Below are 14540 nucleotides of genomic sequence, written 5' to 3'. Positions count from 1 at the left end.
TTGGGAAACAAAAGTGTTTTCACACAGCTTCAGAAATCTGACAAGTTCATTTTTCTAGCTTCATAATGATAAAAAAGTTCAACTGGAATTTGCTGGAAAGAAATTATATAAACAAAGATGCCTGCCTGTCATTCATTATTTTTACATAATCTTGTCTCTGTCATATACAAATAAAAATGTATTTGTATTATCTTTGATTGATACAAATTACTACCATTTTAAAATAATGATACTGACAGTTTTAAGGGACTTGCTTCACAGCATCATACTTACGATCTCTTTCAGTAAGCATCACAGCTCACTGGGAGAAATATTATCAGTTTTGATTTATTGCTTATCCTTGGCTGAAGAGTCTTACAAAGTAAAATATGGGTCAAGATACCAACTTAACAGATGAAGAACCTACAAATGATCCATCTGGAGTTTGCCAGTGATCTCTTTGACACAAGATACCACCAGATAAAAACAAATAAACTAAAAAAAAAAAACCAAGGAAACAAACAAACTACAGAAATTTCACCTCCATTTAGGTAACTTTAACATCCAGCAGCATATATTTTAGTGGAAAGATTTTTCACTCTAGTATCACGGAACTCAGTTTGTGACTGAAGTACTGTAATAATATTTGGACCAGTGAACCCAAAGGATAAAGTATCAAATGAATCATCATCTCATAATGCTGACCAAAAAGTAGAAAAAAGTTCTGCACTTCCACTATTTCATTCCACCCCTCACTTCTTTGTAAATTATATTAATTTACAGTATATGTACTACATTTTTATACTTAGAATGTTCATTAAAGGTGGTAACAAATTACAGCCCAAAGAAATGTTTAAAGTGGTATAATACCTAATTTTATATCAATATCAAAACTGAAAGTTTTTTAAACAGTAGAGTAGGTACAGCCATTAATCAACCACATGTAACCTAACAAGAGTCAAAAAGTACAATTAATGCAACAATACATATTACAACTCCAGCTGTTGGTTGCTTTTAAATGTGTACACACACACACACACTGTACACGTCAAGTAAACTCAATGTTCAAACGCAGTATCTGTCTAAAAAGAAAAAAACAGAAAATAAGCAGAAAGTGGTGAAACCATACAGCTGACCTTATTGAGACATTTAAGAATTACTCTGACAGCAATCCTGGCAGCTGAAGGGAACACAGGGTCTGTGGAACCAGCACAATATTCAGAAATTATCTGCTGTGCACTGGCAATTCCCTATAGCACGGGCCGGGAGCTCCTGTCACCACTACAAAGTCAATGCCGCCACCTAAGGGTGACAACACCGCACTGTTATTTACTGACACAGAGGAAGGTACACAGAAAATAGAAGCCTGACTCCTGCATTGTGGTTCTAAGGCCTTTACAGCAGATACATGTAGCTGATTAATGCACACGTACACAAGCTTTGCTTTTTCCCTTTCTATTAACATCAAACTCGGCATAAACATTTCACTGCAGGAACAGTGTTATGGAAAATACCCAGGCCAAAACGCAACAGATCTAAACAAAAGAAGACCAAAAAAAGACCCAAAAAAACTGAACTCTGAGAAGTAAGGTTCTATCAATTAGCTTTCTAAAAGATTGACTGAATCATTTTATGTTGTTAAAAAAATTAATAAAGTGTTTCAGAAGAGCTTGTCAAAAGACAAACTTCTATAATGTTTTTACTACCAGACAGATGTCTCATATGGTTCTTACGAAAGCATGACTTCCCATACCTCATCTTAGTATCAATATAGCTGTTCAGCACATTTTTAAAGTGTTGACCCTTACATTTATGGTACATTAGGTGGTTTTGGTGCTTATGTAAGGTGTTTAAGAAACTAAAATACAAGAGGAACTTTATCATTACTAGGGCGTACCACCAGCATGCCATCTGCACAGAGTTTTTGCTTCAGAAATCTCCACTTTAGTACTCAACAGAAGGTGAAACATCACTATCCAAAGGTATAATATACATTGTACACAGCAGAGAAATCAATCTTGGTATGCATGGAGTCCTCTACTGTGAGGGTGATGAGGTACTGCAACAGGTTGTCCAGAGATGCTGTGGACTGCCCCATCCCTGGAAGGGGACAGACTGCATGGGGCTTTGAGCCACCTGGCCTACTGGTGTAGTGGTAGTGGGGTTGAGACCAGACCTCTTTAAGGTCCCCTCCAAACCAAACCATTCCATGAGTCCGTAATCCTCCCGAATATGTATATATATATTTTTTAGCAAGCAACTAGTTATTGAGAGATGCTAGTTATTCAGCATAAACAAGTCCTACATAGAATGAGCTACATGAAGTTATAAAGCTGTGTGATTTATTGTGTTGCTTGCCTAGCATCAGTAGCTGGATTTGCTGCAGACTTAGGCCAAAAGCTATGAACTTAGACCTAGATATGCTTTCAGCCAGAATAATTAATTTGCTTAGTCATCTTCCTAGGAACTGGTACAGTGCTGTGTTTTAGCTTTAGTATGAAAAGAATATTGATAACAGTGATGTTTTGGTTGTTGCTAGGCAATGTTTGTCCTAAGACTAGTGGTTTTTTTAGTTTTCCATGCTCTGCCAGTGAGCAGGTTGCCCCAGAAAAAAACAGAAAATAAGAAAGCTACAGGTGTCAGCAGAAGCTGTAACTCAACAAGACAAGCAATCAAGGGCCTGCCTGCGTGGTGGACATGGAGAAAGAATCCAGTAAAGTGCTGGAAGACAACAAGCCAAAACTCACCATTAGAACACGGCACGAGAAGAGAGTGTAAGAGGTGGGGGCATAAGTCATAAGGGTATAATTGCCTGGGGTTTTCTTTGCTCTGGGTCCCCCTTTGAAGGCACCCAACCTTAGCTGACCTGATGCTGCACCACTCTATTAAACCAGTTATTTTCATAAATCCAATGTCTGAGACTCTGCTGCAGCAAACCCAAGTAGCGCCTGAAAGAAAACCAGCAACAGGGTCCTGCTGAACATGGGGGTTTAATTGTAAAAATAGTAATTGAAGGGGGAAGTCTGGAAAAACTGCAGCCCTTTTCAAAACCTCAAATAATGAAACAAAGTAGTTCAAAAGTATTTTGGGAAAGTATGCCTGAAGAAACATGGGAAAACAATTCTTTTTCTGAAATTTCTCCAAGCAGAAGAACAGTTTTAAGCAACTGAATGTAAAAAGTGAAATAGCATATGGAATATATTGTGGGGAATGGAAAAAGGACAGGGAAATTACATTATCTGGAATATTTTTCAAAAAAAAAAATCTTTCATTTACTTGTTACCATTGAAACAAAGTAAGTTATTTCCATACATTTTAAACATTTGACAGTGTGCCGTTTATGTGCCTTAAAATAGTGACTTTCTGCCTGAAACAATTTTCCTAGGCTAAACTCAAAGCAAAATACTCTCTCCTCCCAATGTTTGTGTCACAGGGTACAATGCTGAAGTAAGCGTTTCACAGATGACAAGTACAGAGCAGGAAGGGAAATGCTTCCCAAAGTAAAAACAGAAGTGGGGAGGGGAATATCATTAAAAGACAAAAATAAATTTATCAGATTACACAACGCTGATTAGCCAGAGAATATGAAAATTCAGTTTATTTTCTCCTATGCGTCTTATAATAAGTTAATCCCAGTCAATGCTTTAAAAGCATATGTTAATTTTAATTAACATATTTAATTGTGTGACAAAACTGTAATGTTTTGTTTAGTATATCTTAAACCTTTTTTACTGAAACTATTATTCACATATCTTAAGCATTGTAGTTTCTATCAAACATAGCATCATAGTTAACTTGAATTTCAACTCTTATCTGCTCCAAACTGCAAAGGTAAGCAGAACACTTACAGAATACTCAATCTTAAAAAATTGTTAAATAGACACCTGTAAAATATTTACTTTAAAAGTGTTGTCACGTATCAAGCATACTGGCAACTGGGCCAAAACTTGGTTATCTTGAAACTGAGGAGTCAAGAGTCTAACAAAGAAATAGAAACACGGTCAAGTGAGAATATAACTGCCTTAATGAACGTATTTGGAAAACATCAAACAAATTATTTGTCTTTAAGGATCTACTTCATGACATCATTTTATTGGAAAGGAAGAAGTGGTGCTATAACAGCTACTATAGTAGCCCATCTATTCCTAAATGAGCTTGTAAAAGAGAAAAGAGAGCTAGGGAACAAAGTATAGAGGTAGGAATGCTGTGATTCTCTTATGGTATCTAAAACTGCACCTCACTTTGTCTTTAGAAGCTGTCTCTCATTATCCATATCTAGTTCACCACAAAAAAACCACAGACACTGGGTGGAATAGGGAGAAACAAATTTGTAACTACCACCAGTGTTTCAGCAACCATTGCATTATAATTTTAGCCATTAATTTACCCAGTTAAAGAAAAGCAATTAAAAGGAAATAGTGTGTTAAATCAAATTAGTTAAGCGAAGAAGGTTTTTCTTCATCTCTACAGTGAGCTCCCAAATCTAGATCTACTCTATTCGTAATAAGGAAAGCAGACAGCTTGTGCCAAAGCTTCTGGAGATAACCCTTCCCTTTGGGTGCACTGTAGTCACTGAGTTCTGCATCTCACAAAACTTTTAATACCTTTTAGGACTCCACCCTTCTATTCAAAGTTGCAATAAAAGCAGTTCAGGTTAAGTACCCCCCACTCAGGGAGAGTACTACGTGTTAGTGGGGAGCAGTTCTCTGACTTTGCAGCTGAAGCTAAGTCTCTCTATGTGCTCTCTATGTGGGTGGAAAGATAAAAAAAGCAGTTGGTGCAAAGATAACAATGAAATTAACCTGCTCATCTTTCACCAGCTTCATTCACATTAAACATTCACATGATGCAAACACAAAAGTTACAGCATACCAATCACAACCATAAAACAAGTCCAGACAGTCTGGTTTTGTCCAGACAGAGCTATAATCTGTTCTTCCATTTACACTGAAATTCTGTAAGATTATTCAATTGTATCAGACTGCTTGGGAGCAGATCAGGAGAGACAAGACAGTGGCATACTTCCTAAGTCCTGAAAAGTTATAATTTTTTTTTTAAAACTAGGTTCCCAATTTGGCCAGTATGCTTCAGAAAAGAGGCTAAGCATATAATTATTCCTTCATTCAAAGACCAGAGGAAAAATAAACATGTTTTGAAGAGATACAATTCCCAAACAGTTATGCAAATAACAACAACCTTCTGTTGTTAAGTTAGCCATGTAACGTTAACTTTTTCCTCCTACATCCTTTGTCCCATTTATTAATTGCAGTTTTCACTTATTACCATGACATAACCAGCACTTCAAAGACAGGAAATGGTCTATTTTTCTATGAAATGTCTAGCATATTCAACAATCAGAACATAAATTCTCCTTTCTCTCTTGCTGCTCAGCAGCCTGATAATGGAGTTACTTAGCAACAGATGAAGCAACTGAACTGTGTTGCCTGATCCACACACATTTCACTGCAAAGTAACACTCACAAAGGCATTACTTAGCTGATGGTTGCCTCTGCCTAGATATATTTTTGAAGTGTAAAATCCATTAGTGTGAGACAAGCCTACATGAAAACTCAACCATCATGTACTATCTGTAATGCACTACACATTTTGAAATTAACAGAAATTGCCTGTAAGAGTCACACACATGATTTTGAGCACCTCTGAGAAAGGAGTAAACAAGAAAATACAAAACACAAGACTCTTTACATTATTTACATGGATGATATGGCAGCTGCTTAAAAGGCAGGGATAGGAGTCCTCTTTCTATAGCATACTGACAATGTATGAACTTCAAATACACAGACCAAGCCCTCATATATCATCAAGTACACTTTTCTTGCCACAGAATATTTTGATTTCACAGAATGAATACTTACTCATTTTGAAGACACACACATACGTATTTCCCCAAACTACCATCTTCACCAGAAGAGCAGGATGTAATATGTGCCACACCAAATACTAAGGAGATTTTTTTAGAAGGGAGAAAAGTAACCCACAGAATTTGACAAACCATTTGCCAGCCATTACTCCCTTTTAAGATAATTCCACAACTAAACAATTAAACAATTCCTGTATTTTTCATTTAACTTGGAGTGTGAAAATTTCTATTTTACAACTGCATAAGACCTTCTTAAAAGCTATCTCAGTTCATTACACAAAACTACACTGCCAGCAAGAGTTGAAAGTCTCTTGCCCCTAGCAAGGGGAAAGCACAGCAGCTTCTTCAGCTTTCTCATCTAGTGGCATTGTTCAAGTGTTATTTTATTCTAAGGATTCAACACCCTGGAGTTCATAACAGCTTCACAACTTATTTCATGTGTACATATGAAGATTTATGAAGCTGAATTTTAATTTTACAGAGCTATACCAAGTGTGCCACAAGACTTTCTCTTCCCCCTGAAAAATTAACGATGGGTGAGAATTTAAGTACAATTAGGTACTAAAAAAAGAAAGCATATTCATGAAAAATTAGGCAAAAATTCAGTTTTGATAAGTCACTTGACAAATTACTAGAAGGGACAAAATTTAGAGAAATTTCCTATTCATTTGACAGAAAGTATTTTTGTCTTATTTCTAATCAAAAATCAGTGATACATTTTCAACAATGAAGGCAACCAAGTAGAGTGCAAGTAAAGAGCACATTTCACTATTGCCTTAAAAAAATTAAGATACTTCCTATGTTCCATTTCAACTAGGAACTTTGATGACATTTCAGATATTAAAACCACAAAGTCTTTAAGTGCTAATAACTGCAATAACAACTTCTTAGGTAACATTTCACACTATAAAGAGAATAATAACTTCAATGACAAGAACTCTAAGATGTATCTACAAGGAAAGCTAATACCTTGCCTACATATTTTCCAATGATCAAGCACTTACGGAGATATTTAAACACACATCATTCTTAATTACAATTAAGCAATCTTTCACATACAATTATGCAAATCTTGAAGGTTTTACTCTTCCTTTCAAAGATAAACATCTGGAATTTACTTACCTTTCTCCTTCCAGAGAAGAAAGATGTTTTTTCTTCCAGTCTTCTCAGAACATTAATTTCTCTTTCTTTTTCTTATTTAAAGTTTTTTATGTATTAAGGTAAGTATTAGAAGGACTAACTTTGACAATATTCAAGATTTTGTTCCAATACAGGAGGAGGGACACACCCTTTTTCTGCATCTGAACTGTACAGAAATCTCAGTTTAGGTCTCTATCTCCTCTTTTTCAACTTTTTACAGTTCTGATCAAAACCAATAACTGGCTGCCTTTTTCTTTCTTTGTTGATTTCAGAATGGGGTTTTTTTTTAATGTAAACCAAGCTCAAGCATTAGCATTTCTTTGTCTATTTGAAGCCAAATATCAAATGATTCTTGAATACAAGGTATGCTGTTTTCTTACAATTTATTTGTTCCAGTTCAGCACTTTTGAAACAAAGGTTAAAACCGTGATGTTAGCTGACAGTTAATAATCCAACTGCAAGCAAGTTTTACTACTTTGTTGCAAGAAACAAATTTTAAAAATAATATAAAACTTAAAAAACGCCTAAGTCAGTGTTCTGCTATACCATTTACAAGCTACTGTCTTTCTACACTAGAAACCATCATTTCAGAGACCGCTTAGAATTAGGACACAAGATTGTTTTATTACTCCTCAACAACTTCCTTCTGCTAGCACAGCCACACTACTCTACTTTATCCTGATGAGAAAGTGACATATTTCAAGAAAATATGATCAGACTGTATCACTTGCAATCAAGAACCCAAGCTCCAAATACCTTTCAGCTTAGCTAAGTTCGCACTTTTTACTGCACTTGTAGAAACAAAATAAACATTCCATATGAACTAAATATTTTCCTATACAAACCATGCATCTCCCAAACAATTACTCCTGAAATGTCATTTTAAAAACAAGTTAATACATTTAGCTTAACTTGTACTTTGCATCACCCTCTGAGCCATCTTTGCAGAACTGCAATTTTCACAGCCAGAAACATTTTTAAGCAATTCACTTGCAAAAAGCAGCCATTCTAAAGAAAATTTTAAAAAGATAAAGAGCAAGAGAAAGCTTTGACAATCAAAATGCCTCGAGAAGAAAAAAATCAGGGTAAGTACTTACTAATTTGTTTTCTTGCATATATATTCTTTGCAGCTTCAGACAGCCTTTAGCTATAATGATCATTCCTTCATCCGAGATCTTGTAACATTGCCCAAAATGTATGTCTTTCAATTCCCTGCATTTTGAACCGAGCTGCAATTAATGAAATCAAAGGTAAAATAAACAACAACAGGATTTGACTAAAATGAAGAGATGGGAGAAAAGACTTTTTTTCTGCTTCTCCACCCCCATTAAAAATTATCTTTCTTTTCAGGCTTTGAAACAGTAAATGCAAATAAGAAAGATTCTAACTACATACACGACAAAATGAAGTTGCTAACTACAGTCAACCAAATGGAGCTAAGAGCAGTACATAAGAACTAAGTTATTTACTGGGTGTATATGTAGCTAACAATGCCTTTATGCTCAACAGCATATTTGATTTACCCTAACTCCTAAATACTCCTTTAACACTCTCAGAAAGTTGATAAAACCTTCCTGCACATCCAACAAATAAAGATCTTAGTCACCTTCAGCATTCATGAAGCAAAAACGTGTTACTTAAACACAGGTTTCAAATAGCAACCAAGCTCAGGAAAATTGAATCCAACAGAAGGGAGGTATAGGATATCAAACTGCAGACTTAACTACAAAAGGGATCATTTAATCCCTGGGTATTAAAAAGAAAAAGAAAGTATGTGCAGTGTCTAGAGAACAGCATTTACTGCACCAAAAAAAAGTCTCCTCACACCAACTTTTAAAACAGAAGATTTTTTGTGATTTTAATTAAATCCTGAGAAAGGGTATCTTCTTCCACTTGCTAAGCTGAAATATACTAAATTTACAGAAGAAATTTGTGGAATAGATGGTTACCTGCTTCAGGCCTTCATCAGTGAGTCTGTCTTGATTGCCCACATGCACTTTCTGAAGAAGAGGACACTGAGAGGCGACTGCAATAATAGAGGTGTCAGAAAGCTGTTTACACCTGTAGGCAGTATACCTTAGGAGCCCAGGACATTTAATTGCTAATATGCATACTCCTGTATCAGATACATTGCGACAATCAGAAATATTGATTTCAGTAATATTCTGGCTTCTTGATGCTATTTTTTCCAACAGCTCATCAGTGACCTGCAAAGAAAAAACAAATACTCACATATAACTTTTTCCATAAAGATCTTTAATGTCCCTGGGACAAAAATGGTTGTTTGTAAGATGCATTTCCATGAGCTACAGGGAGAATTAAATTATACCTTTACAAATACCACCTATGGCTGAATATTTTACTGTAATTGGTTTGGTTTTGGGGGTGGGGTTGATGGTTTTGATAGAATATGGACAATTGGGGGAAAGCTAGTTCTGACAGACTACGTAGACTGTAGCTAGGTAGTTTCGTGATAAAGCTCACAGAGGGAGAGGCAACAGCTAGACAAGTACAAAAAAATATGGGCAGCTGCAGGAATTTATGTTACCACAAAAAGAATGCCAAACAGCTGCCCAACTTGACAGAAGTTCTCAAGTATCAGACTGAGCTCCAGAGTTAGGAGGGTAACCACAGACCTACTCCTCTTTTCAGCCATGAATAGACTATCTGTGATGTCCAGGTATTAGAAAGATAAATTACTTGTTGGTAGAATTGACTTATTAAGGTTTAAGGCTTGATGTGCTTCAATGACCTCAGTTCCTAGGGGAGGTTAACAAAGCGTGGGGAGAGTGATATACTACTGATAGTGGACACAAAGAATGCAGAATTTACAGACCACAATGACATTTGGCAGAACTCCCTAGATAAGGAAGAAACTAACAAAACCAACTCAGCAACTGGGCTGAATCAGCTCCAGCTGGGTAAAAGGCGATTCTGGCAAGGGGGGATGGCAAACACCACAGACCACCAACCCAAGAAACACACCAACACAAGAGGAAGACGGAGTATGTGGACTAATTAGCCCAAGAACTGAGGGAATCATTTAACCAACAGAAGGTAGACTACTAACAAATAACAGAACTATGTAACTTGTAGCCAATGAACATTACTGCCTTTGTTTACTGAAATATATGTGACTTCATATTGATAATAATTTCTGTCCTATGACAAACATGTTAGCTTTCATTCTATTATGTTCGGTACTGGTAGTAATGCTGTATGGAAGGGCAGTGTTTCAATGTCTTAAAACTTTTGGTTTTTTTCATTTTAATATATTAACAGGTATGCTCTATTAAACCAAAGTGAGGACTGTTGAGGAATACACTCAGTGCAGGTAGCTTGGGGTGCAGCTGCAGTGGAGCTCAGGCTGAGCTCTGCATGGCACAGCCAGAGGCAAAAGGCCATGAACTGGTGCGAATCCTTTGCAAAACAAAGGGCACAGAGACCTGTGACACAGCCAGGTGAGGACACTTGGAAACACAGCAGGAGCCAAGGGCACCCAGATGTACCCAGGCACAGAGTGTGAGGGCATAAAAGCCCAGGAGGTTGGGGTTGCGGGTCCCTCCTCCTCCAGCTTGAGCTGTTATTCTGCTGCTGCCCAGTGATTACATTATTTTAAGGACCCAGAAGTTTGAGACTCTGCAGTGCGAAACCTGAAGTCGACCCAGTAAGGAAACTTGTCTGACTGTGTGAGTGTGGTGCGTGCAGGGCATCCATCACCTCCCTGGGGCCACAAGTGCAGGGGGGCTTTGGTCCCAAGCGGGTGGTGGGTGCTAGAGCGGCTGACAGAGCAGCGTCTGGACACTCAGACAGCAAAGTTTCCTTAATACCTTTGTAAAAAACCATTCCATCCATTTTGCATCTATACCCATTGTAGTTAGCCAAAAGGACAATAATCTTAAAAGAAGACAATCATATAAAGGACGATTTGGAAATACTTATCCATCACTTGGCATAGATGAGATTTAGCTTTAACCAAAGATGGCAGGAGAGCAACACGAATCCCTTTTGGCTTTTATCTTATACAGCTGAGGAACAGTCTTTGCTGCAATCAATCTGTTTTTCACTCATAGCAAGTCAAATCTTTTTTCTTGCTCTTTCATCAGGCAGGTGTTAAGATGGAAAAGAACTGTCCTGGTTTTGGCTGGGGTAGAAGTAATTTTCTTCACAGTGACTAGTATGGGACTGTGTTTTGGATTTGTGCTGGTTTTCATATTGCTGAACAGGGATTGCATAGAGCCAAGGCTTTTTCTGCTTTTCACATGGCCATGCTGGCAAAGAGGGTGGGAGGGAACACAGGACAGGCGACCCTAATTGACCAAAGGGATATTCCAGACCATGTGGCACTGTGCTCAGTGTATAAAGTGAGGAGAAGAAGGAGGAAGGCGGGAACACTTCCAGTGATGGGGTTTGTCTTTCCACATCATCGTTCTGTGTGATAGGGTCCTGCTCTGCTGGGGATGGCTGAGCAACTGCCAGCTGACAGGAAGCAGTGAATTAATTCTTTGTCTTGCTTTTTTTGTGTATGTGTGTGTAACTTTTGCTTTCCTCATTAAACTGTCTTTAAACCCATGAATTTTGTAGCTTTTACTCTTCCAGTTCTCTCCCCAACCCTACTGGTGGGGGAGTGAGGAAGCAGCTGCCTGAGCCTTGACTGCTGGCTGGGGTTAAACCACAACAATGACAAATTGCAAAGAAAAAAAATCCTTCTTCAAACGCAACCCTCCAATTGTTATTTCTCTGTACCCTGTATTTTCATGAAACTCTCAAGATACTATTTATAAACCCCTGCAAGTCACTACTCAACAAGAAACCTAAGGGCGGTGGCGTTTCCAAGGAGCAAAGTTACCCTGTACAATTTAGAGCTCAGGTCCTAGGGATCTCACTAAATTAAATCCACAAATATTTCATTCTAGGATCAGCTAAAGGCCTTAAAGAAAAAAAAGAAAATTTGTTAAAACAAACAGAGCAAGCACCATGTATGTGACCATTCTTTCAACTACGGCATCCTCAGAAATGCTCATGTTTGTCTTTGAATTAATAAGAAGTCTGATAGTTCCAGACCACCTGATGCAGAGTTGAGACAGGTAATCCACAACCCATTTCATAGAGCACTTGTGCTCACACTGTTACACAACTGATTTCAGAAAAAATACACTACATTTAAAGGAACCAATCTAAGGGTCCAGACATTTTCAGCTAATAGCAGAAAAATCTGTGAAAGTACAGGTGTCACCATGTTACGTGTTTCTTTTGTTTACCCCTAGTCAAAAGTACAAGTTCTAAGAACAAATTCTTAGTAATCAAAACAATTCTTCCACAATGCTATTTTCATACCTGCTGACGACTACTGAGATCCAGTTGCTTCCAAAACTGAAAATCTAAACAAAGGTCACGCCAATATTTACAGACTAATGACACTGAAAGGCAACGCTCATTCAGAGATAAGTTGGAAAATATCTGGAAAGAAAGAAAACAAAAAAATTGTCAGATGTAATCATATTTTAGAGACAAAAATATTTTATTACAAATGCATCTTGTAAAAGAAAAGTATTAGCATGCATTATAACACACAGATCTAGTACTTGCCTCCAGCTTGATTAGTCAGACAATAACAAAAAAACCTACATCCCACAAGAACTGACAGTATTAGTAAATCACATTAGCATAACCAACCATAGAATATATCCTACTTAAGTACTCATTTCATAGAATAAGTTTCAAAATTGCTTCTGAGATGGCACACCTAAAGAATTACAAATGTTATTTGCAAGCCATTTAAAAAGTGCTTTCATTCCCATCCTGAAATGGATGGAAAATCTTTCTTTTTATCTTTTAAACTAAACTGGTAAGAGTCATAAAGGTATTAAAACATCAAGTCTTGTGGGAAGGGGGCATGGAATGGTAGAGCAGATTAGCAGAGTAAATCAGTGTCACAGAAGAGAACTTAAACATAAAATTAGCCTTTTATACCCCAAGGTTTTGAGCACTATAGCAGCTGGCAAACAAAAAAAAAAAAGAATAAACTGTAACTTTATAGCAAGCTCATAAATTGCTATAACATGTATTACATTAATCCCTGTCTTAAAAGTACTGTTGCTTACTAATAAATATAAAAATGAGGTCTGTGAAGAGTTCACATGAAGGTACCCTGCCACCACAAATGAACTTAAATCTACATGTGATCCTATAATGGGAAAAGGCAGTAGTGGCATTATACCTACACAGGAGTACAGACAGCAAAACATTAAAAAGTCCTCCCACTTGAGGACATCAAGTACTAAGTAGAAGTACTATTGCCAATCTCAGGCAATTTTCTCAAGAAAATCTGAAAATATTGGACAGTATCCATAGGAAAGCACTGAAGTCTAGAAAATATGAAAACATTCAAGGAAACTACTAGGACTGTTTAGTCAAGGAAAAGGGATGGCAAAGAGGAAAACACACATGCAAGAAAAAAGGAGTAATGAAGCATTGAACTATAATGGTAACTTAACAGAACTCTGGTCATTGGGTGGTCTTTGGAAGAGACTAGACAACGAACTGTCAAGAATAACAACCATAATTGTACCCTCTGTTCTAGGGGATGGCTTATCCCAGCAGTTTTAAATACGTATATCCCTACAAGAACCCTTGATGAAGCAGAGCTCTAAGACGAGGGGAGGAGGTCAAATTCATGACACTATAAATGCTTGCAAGATTTATCATTCCCCTCTTTTTCCAGCAATGAGAAACTTTCAATCTCTTATGCAAGACTCCTCAGTGTTGAAGGATTGTGCGTGAACCGCATTTCCCCACAGGCCTTGCTTGGCCATTACCAGAGTCAGTGTCTGCTTCTCATGAGGGAACCAGTTAAAGACAGCAGACAGAAGTGCAAACAAAACAACCAGTGCCTGCTTTCTTCCTGCAGATCTTGTCTGTACTGGCAAGACCACGCACAGAACCAGAAGGTGGCTGCAATCAGCACTCAAAAAATACCATTGCCCTCAGTCAAGCAGAAAGAAAGCGCTGAATAGTAAGTGGCAATCTGGCACCTGACATTTCTGCTGCAAAAGAGTAATTCTAAACATTAGAAAAGGTGATAGTCTGATGATGCTCAGTAATTCTAAGTTACAAGAGCAGTAGGAAATTTGAGTTCCTGCTACTGGTATGAAACAGAAAACTGAATCTTCTAACAGTTATAAAAAACTTAGAAGAGAACAAAGCAACATGATCCACATGATGTTTAGACAGACATTTGACTGACTCCAGTTAATATTAACAAAGGATATCAAGGTTGGCATTACAAAATACTTCAACTAATCTTTACTCAAGTGAGAAATAAAGTATGTTTATTTGTAGAAATACCACCTTTACTTTGAGAAACAACAGCTTGCGGTTCTGAAGAACATAGTAAACATGAAATAGTAAAGACTGTTGCTGATACAGCTGCCACTGTTAAAATGAAAGCCGCCCATAAATAACTTTTGTATTTTATTTTGTTTATACTGTGTTGGCATGGCAAGGTTTTGAGAGTAGGGGGGCTACAAAGGCAGTTTCT

At 37.3% G+C, this 14540-nt stretch overlaps 1 protein-coding gene across 1 annotated transcript in view; it reads right to left on the bottom strand.

The window, feature by feature from the left end:
* The window catches only part of FBXL17 (F-box and leucine rich repeat protein 17), a 275259-nt gene that overhangs the window by 248471 nt on the left and 12248 nt on the right, over nucleotides 1–14540 (bottom strand). Inside the window, exons 2-4 of the mRNA XM_032095796.1 lie at nucleotides 12338–12460; nucleotides 8950–9207; nucleotides 8098–8229 (exon numbers count right to left, since the gene is read on the bottom strand). Coding sequence (XP_031951687.1) covers nucleotides 8098–8229; nucleotides 8950–9207; nucleotides 12338–12460 — 513 coding nt within the window. The remainder of the gene's footprint in view (nucleotides 1–8097; nucleotides 8230–8949; nucleotides 9208–12337; nucleotides 12461–14540) is intronic.

The sequence above is a fragment of the Corvus moneduloides genome, chromosome Z (assembly GCF_009650955.1).
Source record: "Corvus moneduloides isolate bCorMon1 chromosome Z, bCorMon1.pri, whole genome shotgun sequence".
Classification (NCBI taxonomy): Eukaryota; Metazoa; Chordata; class Aves; order Passeriformes; family Corvidae; genus Corvus; species Corvus moneduloides.
This window is presented reverse-complemented; position numbering and strand designations above follow the sequence as displayed.